At 39.2% G+C, this 18,936-nt stretch overlaps 1 protein-coding gene across 2 annotated transcripts in view; it reads right to left on the bottom strand.

The window, feature by feature from the left end:
* opcml (opioid binding protein/cell adhesion molecule-like) overlaps positions 1-18,936 on the bottom strand; it is a 304,122-nt gene that overhangs the window by 43,739 nt on the left and 241,447 nt on the right. For both annotated transcript variants that reach the window (XM_056396764.1, XM_056396763.1), the window contains one exon: positions 8,875-9,000. In XM_056396764.1, the coding sequence (XP_056252739.1) occupies positions 8,875-9,000 (126 nt within the window). The remainder of the gene's footprint in view (positions 1-8,874; positions 9,001-18,936) is intronic.

Genomic DNA, 18,936 nt, shown 5'->3' on the forward strand with positions numbered 1-18,936 from the left:
CATTCATTTCTGCTGTGTAACACCATGAATGGCACTCATCAGGAGACTAATCACAAGATGACAACATCTGTCTTTGTTGCCGTGGTTCTGTCAGTCAGCCCCGACACTGGCAATTTATCAAAACATGGGCCGTCAGATCTTTTTGCCTCAAAAAGTATTTGACACGACTCAAATTGTGAAACTCTGAAAAAATATTAATCAACAGAAAATACAATTAAAGCCAGCTCTGTGGTGATAAAACAAACAAACAAACAAAAAAACATATTTGTTTTAAACTTGAAAATCAAATGGAGGCTGTCGTGGTGGATGGTGGATGATGGGTGGTGGGCATACTAGGCTCAGGGCTTTGATAATAGAGGGTTCATATCGTGAGGCCGTTGTGTGGTTAGGTTTTGGCAAAAAGAGCAACATCGTGGTTTTGGTTAAATGTTCATAAACACATCCAATGTCCTGCTTCAAGTCGCTGTGGAGTTTTGCAAAATTGGACCAAGATGACATTTTGTGGTTACATTCAGTATGAAGATTTTGCAGTATGTCTGATAATTCGATTGACATGGTGTCACAGAGCTATACTTAAAGCAGCTCAATAGCAGATCAATATTTATACAAAAAATGTGACAAAATGAAAACAATGTGACAGTGTGAAAGGGGTCGCTCATAATGATGAACCTAGAGAGAATTAGCAGCTCAGTCTGCAGCTCCCCTCTGCTGTATAGAGCCATATAGTGAGTTTCACAACCACAGCTTTACTGCTCTAGGTCACTCTCACGGATGTCAAAGTGTGGTTTTCGGGCCGCAGCAGCCAGCTGTTTTCCAACAGAAAAGCTCTAAAACACCACTACCACTACCTGCTCAGCAACAAACAGCAGACACACGCAGCTAGAGAGCAGCTGGTGAACGTGGGGGAACATTTAACAGATAGAGACAGTTATTTCCCTCAGGAGTTGGTAGAGACCAAAAACAGAGCTAAAAGAAAGGAAATGTTTGACTTAACAATGAAAGCCACATTCACCCATTCACACATCTCTTACATATAGCCATTCTCTGTCATACACACACTCAAACACCGATGATACGTGGGGGCCAATATGGGATTCGGTATCCGATTAATGGCCCACTCTTCCTCCTAAGCCACAGCTGCCCCCACTGCTAGGCTAGACGTGTAAATAACTCTTTCCTAAGAAACAATTAAATATTAATTTATTTCAATAATTCAGTTTTCCATGTTTTATATGTGTGTGTCCTTATTTCCTCTAACATTATTTCAGTTGTTTGTACAGTTACACTGTGTCCTCCTTAGATGCTTTCTGCTGACTGCTGCACATTGTGTTTGTTTGAACCTGTTACATTAAATTTGTATGTGCAAATGAATAAATAATAGCATATCAAGTAGTTCACATACACATAAGCAGTATACTGTATATATATATATATATATATATAGATCCATATACAGGTGAAACTCAAAAAATTAGAATATCGTGCAAAAGTTCATTCAAGTCAGCAATTCAACTTCAAATGTGAAACTAACACGTGATATAAACTCAGTACATGCAAAGCGAGATATGTCAAGGCTTTATTTGTTATAATCTTGATGATCATGGCTTACAGTTTTTGAAAACCCCAAATTCCAAATCTCAGAAAATTAGAATATTTGGAAAAGGTTCAATACTATAGGCTCAAAGTGTCACACGCTCATCAGCTAATTAATCCAAAACACCTGTGAAGGGTTCCTGAGTCTTTAAATGATCTCTCAGTGTGGTTCAGTAGAATTCACAATCATGGGGAAGACTGCTAACCTGACAGTTGTGCAGAAACCCATCATTGACACCCTCCACAAGGAGGGAAAGCCTCAAAAGGTAATTGCAAAAGAAGTTGGATGTTCTCAAAGTGCTGTATCAAAGCACATTAATAGAAAGGTAGCTGGAAGGGAAAAGTGTGGAAGAAAAAGGTGCACAAGCCGCAGGGATGACTGGAGTCTGGAGAGGATTGTCAGGAAAAGGCCATTCAAAAGTGTGGGGGAACTTCACAAGGAGTGGACTGAGGCTGGAGTTAGTGCATCAAGAGCCACCACACACAGACTGATCCTGCAAATGGGCTTCAAATGTCGTATTCCTCTTATCAAGCCGCTCCTGAACAACAAAAAACGTCAGAAGCGTCTTACCTGGGCTAAAGACAAAAAGAACTGGTCTGTTGCTCAGTGGTCCAAAGTCCTCTTTTCCGATGAGAGCAAATTTTGCATCTCATTTGGAAACCAAGTTCCCAGAGTCTGGAGGAAGAATGGAGATGCACACAATCCAAGATGCATGAAGTCCAGTGTGAAGTTTCCTCAGTCTGTGTTGGTTTAGGGAGCCATGTCATCTACTGGTGTTGGTCCACTGTGCTTTATTGAGTCCAGAGTCAACGCAGCTGTCTATCAGGAGATTTTAGAACACTTCATGGTTCCTTCAGCAGACAAGCTTTATGGAGATGCTGACTTCATTTTCCAACAGGATATGGCACCTGCCCACACTGCCAAAAGTACCAAAACCTGGTTAAATAACCATCAGATAACGGTGCTTGATTGGCCAGCAAACTCGCCAGACCTGAACCCCATAGAGATTTTATGGGGCATTGCCAAGAGAAAGATGAGAGACATGAGACCGAACAACAAAGCATCCTGGTCTTCCATAACACCTGAGCAGTGCCACAGGCTGATAGCATCCATGCCACGCTGCATTGAGGCAGTAATTCATGCAAAAGGGGCCCAAACCAAGTACTAAGTACACATGCAAGATTTAAACCTTTCAGAGGGCCAATATTTCTCTGTTTAAAATCCCCTTTCTATTAATCTTATGTGATATTCTAATTTTTTGAGATTTTCAATTTGAGGTTTTCATAAGTTGTAAGCCATAATCATCAAAATTATATCAAATGAAGGCTTGAAATATCTTGAGTTGCATGTTATGAACCTATGTCATACATTAGTTTCACCTTGTAAATCTAATTGCTGGAATAAACAAACCTTTGCACGATATTCTAATTTTTTGAGTTTCACCTGTATATATTACCATCCTCGTCATCCATTTTAGTTTAGCTTGTTAGCACGTTCATAAACACTGATGGGATTCGCCATAAACTACAGTATTAGACAAGTTAAAATTTTGATCTGAGAAAAAGTTAAGGGACCACATTAGTAGAATTTATTTTAAGGGGGGACATGAATGTGTGCACTAAATTTCATTGCAATCCATCCAAGATATATTAATTGGGGGACTGACAGAAAGATCAAAATTGCCATCCCCAGAGGAACACCTACACCAGTGTGGCTTTAAAAAGACATATAATCCTGGTGGAATTCTGTAAATTAATTTGCTGTTGTAAATTTCTTATTATACAACAGTTAATTACGACCAAGTAATTTGATTGAATGAGAGGCATTCCATACAGAGCACAGCACCGGGACTTTTAACTACATGTATCACTCTGCCGTAATAGAACTCTCTGTTCTATTACTGTTACAGTTAATTAGCGCTTCATAAACTCATTATCTATCTTAGATTGTAACAAACTTTGCTAAAAATCATGATATTTCCAGAAATAAAAATTTGAATGAAATCATGTATGGTCATCAGAAGAGGATAAAGGGAAGGAAAGAAGCCTTGATGCTTTGGTGCGCTCATATCAGCTGACCTCGACAAATTTGAGAAGAACAAAAATGAAGCCACCACTGAAAGGCAGACAACGTGGGCTTCAAACTGCTTTCAGACTTGGCTAAGCATTAAGAATATAAACATCAATGGTCATTGAAGAAGCGAGCTGAATACAGTGTTGAGGGAGTTTTATGGATCCACCTGGGCAACTAAAGCGGATTTCTACAACAGCACAGCTACCTTGGACGTCAGGCTGGTTTAAACTGCTAAATCAATGAGCCTCCGGTTAGACATTCATTGAATTTAATGCAAGGCCCGGAATTCATATCAGTTAATAATGTTTTCAAAGGTAGTTGTAAAAGAGATTAGAAGAGCAGGGACAGACAAAACAACAAACCACCTCCTGATTTTGCTTGAAGACAAGCCCATCCTAATATATTCTGCAACACTAAATCCAGACAGTCCAAGACGTTTGGCACAATATTCAGTTGGACTTTGGACACACGGGCAAAGAAGGGAATCGAGATCTAAACCCCTAAAAAAATGTGACGAGAATGGAACCAAGTATTTCACCATGACATTCAATGAAGAAACAAAAAACCATAAAGACATTCTGGAGAGAGACAGAGAAAATTGGAGGGTCACTATGTTTTAGGATTGAGGAAATCCCCTCTGCCCGGTAGCATCTCTCGAAAAAATACCTGAGCAAAATTCCACCAGGTGCAAAAGCCCTCCATCTGCAGCCCAGGAGGGTAACAGTGGTGACAGACAGCTTCTGGTGTTCCGCCGTTCCTCTGAGAGTAAACCAGCTGTCACAAATGCTGCCCAGGGTGTGCAAAGAGGCAGGGACACACACATCTTTACACCAACCACAGCGTGAGAGCCACCACCATACAGAAACTGTCTGATGTGGGGCTCGAGGTGAGCGAGATCATGGCAGTGAGTGAGCATAGGTGAGATGCTTTATATAAACATACAGAGACTACAATGTGAATTGTGATTCATAATGAGTTGTGGAACATAGAAAATGTAAATAAAAAACATGTTTGTCTTGTAGGTACTGTCTGATCCAGTTGTTAACCCATTGTTTCACTGGTTGCACAATAAATGGAAACATACATAAAAAAAAGTAGCTGTCCCGACGTAACGTGTAGACAAAGTAGCAAGCTAGTGTGCAGGTCAGGGAAATGCTTATGTGTTGCTCAGCAACAGTCCAGGACCAGTCCAGTGTTGGACTTTGTGTTGGCATAGCAAAATAAACGATGAAATAAACACACAATTCATAACCTTCTACCTACGACCCAATCTCAGCTGTGCCGATATTCAGTACATCACTCCCTTTTGTGTGATATTTCTTAAATAAACGAACATAGTGTCTAGAGTATGGGGTTAAAAGAAGAGAGTGTATTGCTTTAACATGATATTATTAAACTCAGTAAACTGAAGGTGCATGGTTGTTACAATGCAACAGTATTTGTTGTTCCTGTTGTGACACTATGTATAAGAAGGATTCACTGTAACTTACAGCCAATACCAATAACAGCTCAGTCAGAACACTGCTAAAGGAAAAACACATATTACAGTCACCGTCCAGTCATAATTTGAAAAGGAAAGGCACAAAGTGACATCTAAGAGAGTGTACATTCACAACCTGTCCACTTTAATGAGTCTTAATGGGCTGAATGGATCCATATTGCATTGTCCCCTGAACAAACTGTTTTCCCCACCTATATATCCTCTAATCCTTTTAGTGGCCAGCATCCAGGGATTCAGTGGACACTGCTGAATAATTTATGTAGACCCCACTGAGTTGAAATGGGGACTGCAGTGCACAAAATAAAGGTGAGGCTTAAATTGACACAGTACATATATTAAGTAAACGACCTCAGAGGCAGCACATTTATGGGCTACTACTCTCTGCACAACTCTTACTTATGTCAGCATTTCTATTGGAGGATTGACTGGCATTGGGGCTTCAGCGTCTCCCTTCAGTCAATGATGAGATCATATTCACCAGTGAGAATAGGTTGAAATTAGCCAGTGCAACTTTAATATTGTTCTCATATTTACATATTTTGTCCGAGCCAATTTTCTCATGTCACTTTTCATAGTAAAAGGTGAGGCATGTTTCTGCATCATCAGCTACTACACAGTACATTTGCTCATGTCCCTGACACCTGTGCCAGTGTGGAAATTTTAAATGATATTGCCACAGAAAAAAAAAAAAAAAAAAAAAAAGAACTATCAAATGGCAAAGGCAGACCACATTGCTGTTTTGAAATTTTTCTAGAAATGCGGTTTAACTCTGGGAGAAGGCTGCTCACTTCACTGCTGTACTAACAGACACAAACACTATCCTCTGAGGGAAAAGTCCATTATCGCTGGTGACAAACATGAAAAGCAAACGGTGAGGGGCCAGTCAGGAAAATGCCACTCTGCAGGAAAAACATTTAAGACTCTGACTCCCAGTGAGAATTTCTTTGCTGCCCAAACATCTCCCCCTTTTCATTAGTGCAACTCAGAGCAGTGTCAAGTAAGATAACCCATTATCTTTCCTGCTGACAATAACACACACACACACACACACACACACAAATGCAGCATATCAGGCGCTTTGGCGATGGATGCCTGTATATAACTTTGCTGTAGTGTGATTCTATTGCTTTATTTGCCACTACGCTTTCTGACGACTACCGGGGCAGTTTTAAACCACATGGCATATTTACTGTGATTTTCTATGATTTTCTATGATTTTCTATGTTGACAGTGTCTATAATATAATCATTCATTGTGTTTGTTTCTCTTCTTTTATTGTCAGATCCTCTGTCCTCAAGTTTGCCTTCTCCTTTTATTTGTGATTTTGTGAATAGAGGGTGCGGACAAAAGGATCTCAGCATTAAAGATACATTTTTTAATGTGACTTTTATCAGCCTCTATTGTAAACCCAGTAATTGCAACGTCGACGGCTCTCTAGTACAGTTTGCAGTTGCTTGTATCGGACAGAAATATAACAATAGAGGTAATATTAGCTTTTAAGTGTCAAATTCTGTGTATATAAAAACCATGAAATTGGGTGCAGACCCAGGAGGGGTGTTACAGACAGTGTGAATGGCACCATCTGGCTGGTGGTGGTTGAAGTTATTTTTGAATGTAATTACAATGCACTTCAAAGAAATGGTTTGTGAGGATATCATGATATTGGGAGTAAATATTGAAGAACCAGTAAATGAAGAGATGGCTGAGGTGGCAGAGGGCATCTGTGCTGTGAGAACCAGATTCTGCAGGCTCCAGATAATGTGGAGGGAGGAAGGACCAGCTGTGCTGTAAGCATTCATGTCATGTTGGAGGCTGAACATCTGATCCTATAGAGAAGCAAGTGCATGACTCACACCGCTGAACGTTCAGCAGGAAGCGCAGTGCCGACACAATTAGAACACAGAACACACATGCAAGCGCACACATGCAGGCGTGCAGAGCTTCTTGGCTCTCCTTCAGGCTGCGAGGTGCCAACACAACAGAACAAACCGAACCAGCTGTGGCCTCCAGCCAAATCACGGTTGATTGGAGTTGGGTCCTGTCAGGCCACAGGTTGTACAGCTTCAACCCCTCAAATCCACCGAGTTGAGAAGAAAACAAGGCCTTAGTCAATAGATTAAAGCCTGGCATTATTCAACATGCATCATCTGGTGCCGACGTGAGCACAAAAGCCACAGATTCACATCCTGCTGGAGGTAAACGGCTATTCTGCGCGTAGGCGAATATTCATGTGAAGCAAATGTTGGAGGTGTGTGTTGTGTGGGATTGTCAACATAAGGCAACATGTGTAGGAGGGGTGGTTCAGTTACCTTTACACTGAGGTAATGCTGTTGCAGCTTTGCCTGACACATTTATTTTATGAATTACCTTTGACAGTGGAGCGAAATGGTGAAAACTTTCTGAAATGTCCACAATACAGAGCTCAAGAAAGGATTTTAGACAGATGGCATGAAATCTGTTAGGAATCTCCATACAAATCATATCATTTAAAATGGTCTAACTGAACCTTACCCACAACAACTCATTCAATTGTTAATGTAGTCTATGTGTGGTTCCAAACAGTGAGTAAAGATTGTTCTTATATACCAAGAGGTCCTGTTTACTGTAACTAACTGCACATGGAAATCTCCGGTCTATAAATGTATTCAATTTTTGTCTTAATCGTTTATATACTTTATTTGAGGGGAATAAAATATTTTAAATTTTATTTTTTAGTTTACATTTATTTGTCATAAAGTTTTTGACATGTCCACTCTGGTGGACAGCATGCCGTTAACTTTAAATGTTAATAGATATGCAATAACAGTGTAATAAATAAAATAGTGTATTTTGTGAAAACTGTGAACATTAAATTTCAATTTGTGACAATTAAAAAAAAAAAAAAATAAATAAATATATATATATATATATATATATATATATATATATATATATATATTATACAATTATTCAACTATCTGATAATCCATTAATCATTTAAGTCTATTTTTTGGCAGGTTGCAGCCTCTCAGGTTAGATGATTTGATACTTTCTTTGTTGTATCTGATAGTAAACTGAATATCTTTGAGTTTTGGATGCTGCAAGAAAAAAGCCATTTTTAACATGTTACATTTGCCTGGGGGAACTTCAGGAAATACAAAATGATGATCAATTGCCAGTAAAACAATAGACTTGATTAGAACAAAATACTGTCTTGTGTCATACACCCTGCAAATTATATAATTCTAATAGATATGGACTTTACTGAGGTAATTTTTCTATTGATAAAATTTAAACACATTTGTTTTATTACAACGTGAACATGTCCTCTTTAGTTGACACATTATTGATTGTAATTTTCTGCTTGTACAAAATCAATATTACAGAGATCTAACAATAATACTGTTCCCTAGAAGTTACTTGTTATCACCATATTGATTTTTTTTACCTGTAAGAATCTTCTAAAGAGGAAATGGACAAATATTCCTGATGTGCTGAGCATACCTGATGTTTCGTCAGCCATCTTGGATGTTGGGGTTTGTAGCTGCACTAACATGTGGTTGCAACTAGGTGGAAGCCTATGGGGTTTTCAAGGACTGTTCACTGTTGTGACTGATATGCAACTTCACCATCCAAATCCAGGCATATACGAGACATTGGCTTTTGAACAGCTGTCCGCTGTAGTGACCTCTATACGGGAAAGGGTTTTAAATAAAATAAAACTTACCTCTTGGTGAATGATGCTTCCATATGATGTTGGCCTCAGGTCGACCGACCGCCAGGCACATTAGATCAACGTTGCTGCCCTCGTTCACTGTGATGTCCTTTGATATGTTAGTGATCCTGGCGGGCACTGAGGGGGGAGAAAGAAAATTATGATTGATCTTTTTAGCTTAATTAATGACACGTGAGCAAAGGGCTCACTAGTCCACGTGATTGGAGCAGTGATGAGGTTAAAAATAACCCCCGGGTTGGGGACTCAATTAGCATGAAATTAGCTGACAAATTTGACAATTCTCTGGCTCGCTGTGGTGTTATACATGATTGATTTTCTTCTTCATCTTAGACTTTGCCAAACTGCTCATTAGACGAGCATCAGGCTGATATGCAGTAAGACAGGATTTCATCCTCCTGACCGGACCAGCTTGATCTGTGTGTCTATGTGTGTGCGTGTGTGTGTGTGTGTGTATGTTTGTTTGTGTATGTGTGTGTGTCTGGGTTCTTGATTAAGTGTATCCTGTGGGTCTGAAGCTTCAAATCAAGGGTCAGAAGTTATTCTCTTTCACTGTAACTTAACTCACTCAATGTGACTTGACCTTTAAGATCAATAGTACAACAGACCAGACCAGCTTTACTTTACCCTTTTTTAATGTGGTTTAAGTTTTACTATTTATAATCAAAGTTCAGCTTTATATGCAATGAAAAAATAAAAAATAAATGAAAAATGATATTGAAAGTTGGGTCTGAGGAATATTAAGTGTGTTACATAAGACCCAACCAGCAATAAGAGCTATAGCTGAATTTAAATTAAGGCAACTAGAGTACAACACTGGCTACATACGTTATCTTTGTCTTTTTTTGTTGCATGAGGTAAGAAGTTGCATAAGCACAGAATCAATGAAGACTACTCTGGCAGGGGCTCAACAGAAAGAAGAAAAAAAAAACGTGTTGCTGAATGTTACCATTCTAATGTTGTTTAGTGTGTGTTATTACAGCCTGACAACGACAGTGGCAAGGGGCCAGTTCAGTGCATAAAGACCAACATTTCAGGAGAGTGTGTAAGTTTATTTCCACCTTTCCATAAAAAAAGAATAAACACATAAGATATTATTGAGTCATCAATAGGACTTGATTGATTTCTTAGTAAATGTCAGAGCAGTTGTCATGGTTTCCTGCAAGACTCCTGTCCACTCCCTGTCAGCTGGTCACATAACTCTGTGATCAGTAATCTCTGTAATATTTTAACATACATACATGATGGCAAAACACACAAAGAACATATTTTTTGTATATGAGTAATATATCTAATAACATTTAAAATGATTTAAAAAGGTACAGTGGAAATGATTCACATTTTCAATATGAATCAATGTAATGAATAATGTGGTCATAATGTGTGGTAATGTGCCAGGGGATCAGAGCTGGAGTGATATGCTACTCTGCACCCCATTGACCTTTGGATTCAATTAGCGTGCACCGCTAAAGCCTGGTCAATTCATTTAGGACACTTTGCAGCCTGCTTCTCTAAATACCACCCAAAAAAACTCACTGTTGACATGGAACCTAGTTTATAACACGTGTAATCACTTACTGACATTATTCCACTAAAGCCATACTTTTAGATTATAGATTTACTCACCATTTTATTTGCAGCATCATATCTATATTCCTAATTCTTGGTCAAATTAAATGAAGTATGTCGTCCCCCCTTTAAGTAATTACTTGTAACTTTTGCTTAATTTCTCCTCAGACATTTACACATTATGGATGCGCCCATTCACAAAACTGGATTATAAACAGAACTGATGACAAAATGAATTGTATTATGAGAAGGACAATTACACGCAGCATTTATTCCATATAATTACCAAGATGAGTGCTGCGTTGAGCCAGTGAATATTATAGCTCTTTAATGCCAGATGACCATATTGCCTTCATCCCAACAAATAAATCTGTTCAACAGGCACAGCAACATGGTTTTTGAAATAACAAATGCATACTCATGCTGTAATGTATAGTGCACATACAAAGAGAACACTCTGTAAGCAAGTAAGCAGACCAATGTGTGAACTGGTATTTCATTATCTAGGTTTTTTACACTGACGACAGAAAATTACTTTTTTTTCCCCCTTTTTTTAAGTTGTTTTTTCTCAGAGTGGGTAAAGTTAAAGTAGAGATTACATATCTTAAAACACACCTGACACGCCTACTTGGGTAGAAATCTGTCGCCAAGAGAGGGCTTATATTTCAGTATTCAGAGACACAAAGGATCAGTTTCTTCTCCATTTTTGTTTTGTGACGTATTTCAATTGCTGTTTTTAAATTGGCTGTGCAGATTCAACCTAGTAGAACCTAGTTGAACTTTGACCGTGGCGCTCGTGCTAGCTCGCTGGACTGGATGGAACAAACCGCCGTGGCGCAGTGCAAGCCGTTAGAAATAATGGGCTTCAGAATGCAGCTGTGCCGTTGCTGCATTCTGTCTGAAAGCAGTATAATGCTACAAAGCCGACGTTAGCATTAGCAGCCATTTACTTACCAGTGTGGAAGAAACATTCATTCCTTTACTCGCCAAAAGAGCTGTCTCCAGAGGTGGAAAATAACCCTTTCATTTTGATTTTGTGTCTATCACTTTTTTTTCTTCAGCTAGCCCTGGCCCAGTCGGACTGTCTCATCACTTTCCAATACAAATTCACTGTAGCCTCCAGTCTTCTCTGAAGAAGTAGCACTACTCAGAGGATGTATCATAACCTCTTGTTTTTTTTAAACACAACGATGGCCGAAGCTCTTGGCAAGTCTGGTAAGTAAACAACTGTTGATGCTAAAGTTGAATGAAGCAATAGCAAAACTTACAGAGAGCTCCTTTAAGCAGGCGAGATATAGAATCGCTTTGGCCACCACCTGATGTCAACTTTGAGAAGACGATGAGAAGTGAAACTTGCACCATGCTGAAGTGCAGCCTGGGACAATTATACGCAACATTTATCACTGATCTCTCTGTAGCGCCCGTTTTAATCTCTGCCCAGAGCGAGCATTACTGATGGGTGGGGTCAACGTGCTCTGTTGCACCTGTAACCACACCCAACAAGGTTTTCAGGGGGTGTTAGGTTTCTCTTGAAGGAGCAGAATTCCACAACAGTCAGTTCATCACACAGCAAGCACTGATTTCAATGTTTAGGCTTTGTTGATGGCCTTTAGCAGCATCTTTCCCATTTATGGAAAGTTTCCAAGAAGTTGATACAAAGTGTTTGGGAAAGTGCAGCGTTCAAGGTGGCCGAGTGGTGATGGCAAAGTTGACAAAAGTTCAACAGCTTAGCAAATTGCTCATGATGGCACACAGTTTTTTGTTGTTTTTCTATAGAGAGAGACTGATGTTACACAGCCATCTGGCTGCCTCCTCTGCCCCAATCATTTTCTCTCTGCTGTGTGGAAACAAAATACAGCCAAACCCAAGTCACCGGTGCATTCACAAAGCTTCTTGATTTGTGTATGGAACCTAAACCTTGGTCTTATGTTGTAAGACATATTTTCTGACCTGTTTTTGTCATATTATCAAATGCAGATGGACCAGTATTAATGCTGATAAAACAGCTGTTCAGAGGATAGAAAAAAAACCTGGGTGAGCACCTACAGAAAACTGGAAAATGAGGCGATCCCTGGATACAAACATAGCATGCTGAGAGAAGTGTCCAAAAAGGAAATATGGTCCATGTCTGTATTAAATGTATCATTTTCTCTTTATTTCTTCTCTTTTATCTTTTCATATGATAAATGTGTAAAATATGGCTTTTCAACTCGTTCCTGAAAACTGCATCACAAAGACCAAAGAGATCATAATCTGCTTTCCTTAATTATTAGGCGATATTTCATAATGTTGTTCTTTGAACAAATTGTGTTCCGTGAGCAAGAACATCATTTGTTTTGTTTTGGACAGATTTTGTTGAGCCTTAGTACGTACAAAAAATAAAAATTGTTGCTAACAGTTGTTGTGTAGGCCTGAGCACATTACAAAAGTAATGTTATATTTTGTCCATATGTTGTATTTTGTCCATATGCTGTTGTATATTTGCCATTGTTGGCTTGCAGCTCGAGGATGGCAGAACAGCTCCTTTTTTTGGAGCTGACAGTAGAGAGGTGGCGATATATCAGGACACAGACATTGCAGTGGAAGTTTCCCATGTGCTCCCCATAGAATGGCAATGCTTAGGTAAAAATAAGCCAAGTGGTCCTGTTGCCAAAAAATTGCTTCTTGTTGGTGGTCATGTGTTTACAGTGTAATAAGGGTAACACTGTCTTAACATACAAAAGGTTACAAAATGTGATTTTCAAATTGCTTTGAATACTGAAACAGGACTAATGCTGCGTGTTAGGTGCCATACAGAGCCAGTTTCTAACATCCATGAACCAGGTCCTGTAGGAGAGTGTGAGTAAACCAGGCCAATAGATACACTGCCAAACCTACATGGTGGCAAAATACAGTGAAGAGGCTGCTGCGCAGTCGTCTTCTGGCTACAGCAATTAGACTAATGCCACATAACTAATGTGGTAATGATTCATTGAGGATAAAATGCAGTATGTGGTGCCTTTAAGAGGCTCTAAATATGGAGGCGTGAAACCGAGCGGTTTGAGGACACAGCGGGTGCCACTTGCTCAGGCACACCGACCTCCGGCAGAGATGAATGAACAAGCATCTGTCTGCAGACGCAGGTGATGGGTCCTCCAGCTTGATAATGCCAGTGGCCAGGTGATTAAAAACAGCTCCCCTGCCGACGGGGCTGCTGGTGGATGTGACTGGGGGCCCGGGGACACGTCAGTCTTCATGTTGGCACAGCCAAGGTGTTACAGCCGGTAATTAATTAGAAAATGGAATCAAGAGGCTTTCCAAAGAGGAAATGGATGCTCTCTGTGGGCTTTGATTTAACATCAGGGCTGACATGATTGTATTTCTTTGTAATATTTTTTTTTTTTTTTTTCTAATGCCAATTGTCATTGTGTTGGTAAATGTGCTTCATTCACAGAAAGAACAGCAGATACAGGGCACAAGTGCAACAATGTGTCGTTATCTGCAGGGCACAAAAACACGATGGCATAGGATGCATTGTTACGATACCGTACATTGTTGTCTGTCAGAATATGAATTATACATTTATGGCTATTCTCCAGTCAGACAATACATTCAAGAAATGTGTGGTGAATCCTTTAGTTCCAACTTTTCCCTCATGAGAATGAGAAAAGATTTTAAGAAACTGGATGTGAAGGTTCATGGCCAAGTTTGAAAAGTCCTGCTTTCAAAATTAGTAAGTGATGTACACATGTAGCCAACTTGGAATATTAATTATATGGCCCCTTTTAATAGGGTATGCCTTATATTATTATACACATTAACATGCAGCTTTACACATACAAGCTGATCATGTTGTAATTTAAAATGCATTAAACGCCATTATGTGTTATTTATGTACATAATAAATCATTCAGAGATGATGGATGTTATTTTGTATTACATTCTCCTGATTACAGGTGGAGATTCATTTGTTGTGTTGTTGTGTTTTTAGACATGTGAGTGATGAAAACCTCCTGTTTCCCACATAGACTGTACATAAAGATGGATGTAGCCTCTGTGACATCACCCATAGGTGTCTGAGGAGCCCGTACAGTTGTCACGAAGGAGGAATTTAGCTATAGAGACCAAAAGCGCTTTTTGTACAAGGCCATAAACATGTTTATTTCTGCTGTAAAATTGGACATTTTAACATCGGAGACCACGGGGATTGACTTGCTTTTGGGGCCAGCCTCAAGTGGTCATTCCAGGAACTGCAGTTTTGGCACTTTTCTGTTTTCAGCCCTGGAGGTTGCTACTTGGTTTTCCCATAAACGACATGCTGGTGCACACGGTGTGTTCGCAAAGTAACACATTCCCATGCACTCTTTAGTTCTACAGATCCAGCTGAAAAGACACAAGACACTCTGCTTTAGTATTATGTTGCACAGCATCATTGTGGTTAGTGTTTTTATTAAATGCTGAAAAGGTCACATTAAAAATAAATAAATAAATAAATCAGTGAAACCAAAAATGTGATTTGTGTTAGATATGAATGGAGAGAATAAGAATAAAGAAGCCGTGTTCAAGACTGTTTTAGGGTGAGTCTGAACCTTTGACATCAAAGCATCTGCTCCTGTGCCAACATTCACCAAATCTATAATAGATGCTAACTCTTCTTTCATAACAAATTATAATGCAACTGAAACATCAAAGGAATCACTGTCAGTGAGTTTTCCAATCTGCCATCTCATCTCGGAACAATAGACACCCGTGACAGATATCTCGGTTACATTCAGTGTTCTTGTCAGTGGTTATTGTTAATTCAGAGGCACACCCTACTCCAGGAGAAGGAAACAAGAAAGAGCTCTGAAGCTTCCAGCCTGGGAAGTGTGATAAAACACTTGGGGGGCTGCTCATGCTTTGCTGAGGTAGAAATAAACTAGGTTAGATTTTCCCACTGGCTGGTAGAAGGCACAAGCGGTGACACATGCCTTCAAATTGCCAAGCTTTCTCGGTTCAAAGGCAGCTTTTCATATGGGACCCATTGCATCTTATGTTCCAGGATCCAGTCCAAAGTAATGACACTGGCACTGAAGTGAAACCAAATGGCAGCGTACGATGCACTGCGTAAATATATTACCTTGTGATCAGCATGAGAAAAGCACCACAAACATGCTGGCTGAGATAGCTTGCTCTTTAATTCCTTGTAAGTCCAGACTCAGCCATGTGTTCACTTTATTGATGAGCTGACAGTGATTGGTTGTAGTGCTGGCCTGCTGTAGCCTACCGTCTTCAATATTTTTTGGCTTATGCATTTTCAACCTGCAAGTATATTTTCTGTAGATCTATCTTTATTTTTTACTTAGCTGATAATATATCAAACATAAAACAGCCACATATTTTATTTTTCAGACCCCGAGTATAAGAGCTGACAACATCTCAGCAGGAGAATCCTTCAGCTTATTCCTCCTTTCTGTATCTCCCTCCACACAGTGCACTCATGCTAACCCAGCTCACATTCAGCTCACATGAATGTTTCTGTAGCCAGGCATTGTGTGTGCCAGCTGAATTAGTATGCGGAAAGCAGCCGAAAGAAGAGGAAATTGAACATGGAAATCTACCATTTAGTGGAGGGCAAAAATTATGACCGTCAAAATCCCATTTCAATTGAATGAAAAAAAAAATACAACTATTAAATTATTAGCATTTTACTAATTTAAAACTTAATGGTAGGAGCTCCACAGTGTCAGTGGCTCTAACCTAACAAATCTGTCCAGTCTCAGGCCTACACGGTTAAGGTATATTGCATTCATTGTGACTGTGTTAATGTCTGTATATTTAGTGTATCTTAAAGTGTGATTAAGGGTACAACCAATTCAGTGACCAATCCAGGAGCACAAGGGATCACATTTGAATTTAACATAAAGAATAAACAAGTTTTGCCTCCTATTTCTTCCTTTTACTTTTGTTGTTGCTAATTCTGTCTTACTCTCAGAAATTATTTCCCACAATGGGGACAGAGTTTAAAGTGCAAAACACAATAAGCAATACTTGTAAAATAATAAAAAATAAGTCCTTTGCCAAAGCCCCTCTGACCTTTGGGGAGTCCCACTAATCTTGGGCAATATTCAAAATGTAGTATCTTGATACAGATCAGCCCAAATATTGAGATCTACAGGATGATATTATTCCGGTGAAGAAAGAGCGCTGGAGCCCAGGACTGTTTTACGCTGAAGATGTTTACTGAAGCTTAATCAAAGAGAAAGGAGGAATCATCAATACAGACTTTGTGCATGATGTCACTTCGATTCTGAAGAAGGAACCCCTGCGGACAGTCTTTTTGCACTTTGAAAGGTTATCATACAGCTAACGCCCCATATTCGGTCAAACGTCTAAAAGAAGAGGGACAAGAGGGATGTGTGAACATTCTGTTGGCCTATTAACCATAAACAAGGAGGCATGATTTACACACACCCAGGTGCTGATCTCAGAACACCAAGCTACTTGTTACTGACCATCCAAGGTCTTCTGTTATCAATCATGGCACAAGCAATATCAGCAGAAAACCACAGCTGCGTCTGGAGGAGCCGCCTGAGTGTCTCCTCCTGTAAGATTTAATGCAGTAGCTGTGGCACTGTGACCTAGGGCCTCATACTGACTCGTCACCCTGAGTAAGTCACTCACGGTGGACTTACAGAAAATTCCCTCACAATTATATATCTTTAATGTTTCAAGTATAAGTGATGCTGCCACTAAACAGCAGTTAAAAGTTTTATTCATCACATGCCAAGTTACATTGTACAGTAAGCAAAGCAATCAAATGAGGGTCGGATTTGGCAATAGGGCAGACAAAACTGCAAAAGAAAAAAAAAAAAAAATCAATACTATAAAAAATATAGCAGTATTTGATATTATCAAATATCAGCACAAGCCTAAGTGGTCTCATATTTGTGGGATGAATGAATTATCAATAATTTAATGAAATTATCAAATGCAGACCGGGGCTATACGACAAGCTAATGTGTTATTTCCTCCCAAGCTTTTAGTGCCATATTCATGTGGAGTAAAACTGTTCTGTTTGGACATCAGTTCGCTTTTGGTGGTAGATTTTCACTACATTAGCTGTTGTCTGTATTCTTTAGCACAAGATTACCTGAACACTATGAGCCAGAGATCACACTGCTTCAGAAGAGAGGGGAGGGAGATTCCATTAGTCATACCGGACCACACCTATTGATTAAGTTACTGACAGTAATATGCCACACCACGGTGCAACAGCACCGCGTGCCACTGACTGCACTGGTGCTATGCAACATTTATATACAAAAACAGAGCCCAGCTCTCAACAAAATGTTTTTAATGCCAGAATTACTGTTCAGGGCCGCCATCGTTCCATGAGTATTTTGCTGTTTTTCTTTTTTTTTTTTTTAATCTGTCAAGCAAAAAAACCTTTGAGACTTGTGGGGCTATAAAAAACCAAAAATGGACCATTCTCTAGCATCCAAGGTCATAAACCAAGTAAATAAATAAACAACCTCCTTCCCAACCTTCATTTCACATGAATATCAAAGGGAACAAAGGTCAAAGGTCAAGTCAAAAGAAGTGAAAGTTCCAAAAAACAGATGTATCAAAATACATTTAGCAGCAGAAAAAGAACAGGCAACAAACAGACAATAGACAAACAGAAGGATTTTAGACGACAGAATAGTGAGTTTAGTGAAAACGGCAGTCAACATTTTACAGCTGTAGTCAAAGACAGAGGCCAAAAGGAATAAGCTGTAGGCGGCGTTTGCTAGTATGCTAATGTTATTTTGCTCTATGGTTTCATGCTAATCATCCCCAGGTAAGGAAAGTGACTGAAATTAATTATATTGTTGGTGTATGTATTGTCCAGTTTGAATCTTACACAAATACAGGCGGCTGGTTTAGAGAGAGTGGTACATTACATATTAACCTGTTTAGATATTTGTGTCTTTACTCAGTTAGATAGATGGAAATGTGGTGGTGTTGTAATGGACTGAATTACATGACAAGTTGTTTGTGATATATTAAATCCCCATAGAATGTGATCGGACGGTGTAGATGACATTACATGATTGTATCAATAAATATATCATCAAATACAGTAACAGTACAGGATTTCTGTGTGTTATTCAACAAAGTGAATTTAAGATATCAAATGTTTGTGATTTGAGACATATGGGCCAGGCAGATTATTTTACAGATGGCACACTTATCAACAGAAAATGTTTAAGTGAAATATGAAATTAATTTACCCCTCAGAAATCTATGGGTGGAATAAGAAAGAAATGAGAAGAAATCCTGTTTGTAGCTATTCATATTTAGAGACTGTTATACTTCTACTGCTACTACTTCTTAAAAAAAAATGGTGAAATTGTAAAACCTATGACTAATTGTGTGGTAACATCATCATGCCAAACATGAATTCATCAGCAATAATTTGGTTTCAAGTAGCAACATCACACACTTGCACTTTGACACTGCACTCTGTCATTTTTGCTTGTTTAT

Source organism: Seriola aureovittata, chromosome 15, assembly GCF_021018895.1.
Source record: "Seriola aureovittata isolate HTS-2021-v1 ecotype China chromosome 15, ASM2101889v1, whole genome shotgun sequence".
NCBI lineage: Eukaryota > Metazoa > Chordata > Actinopteri > Carangiformes > Carangidae > Seriola > Seriola aureovittata.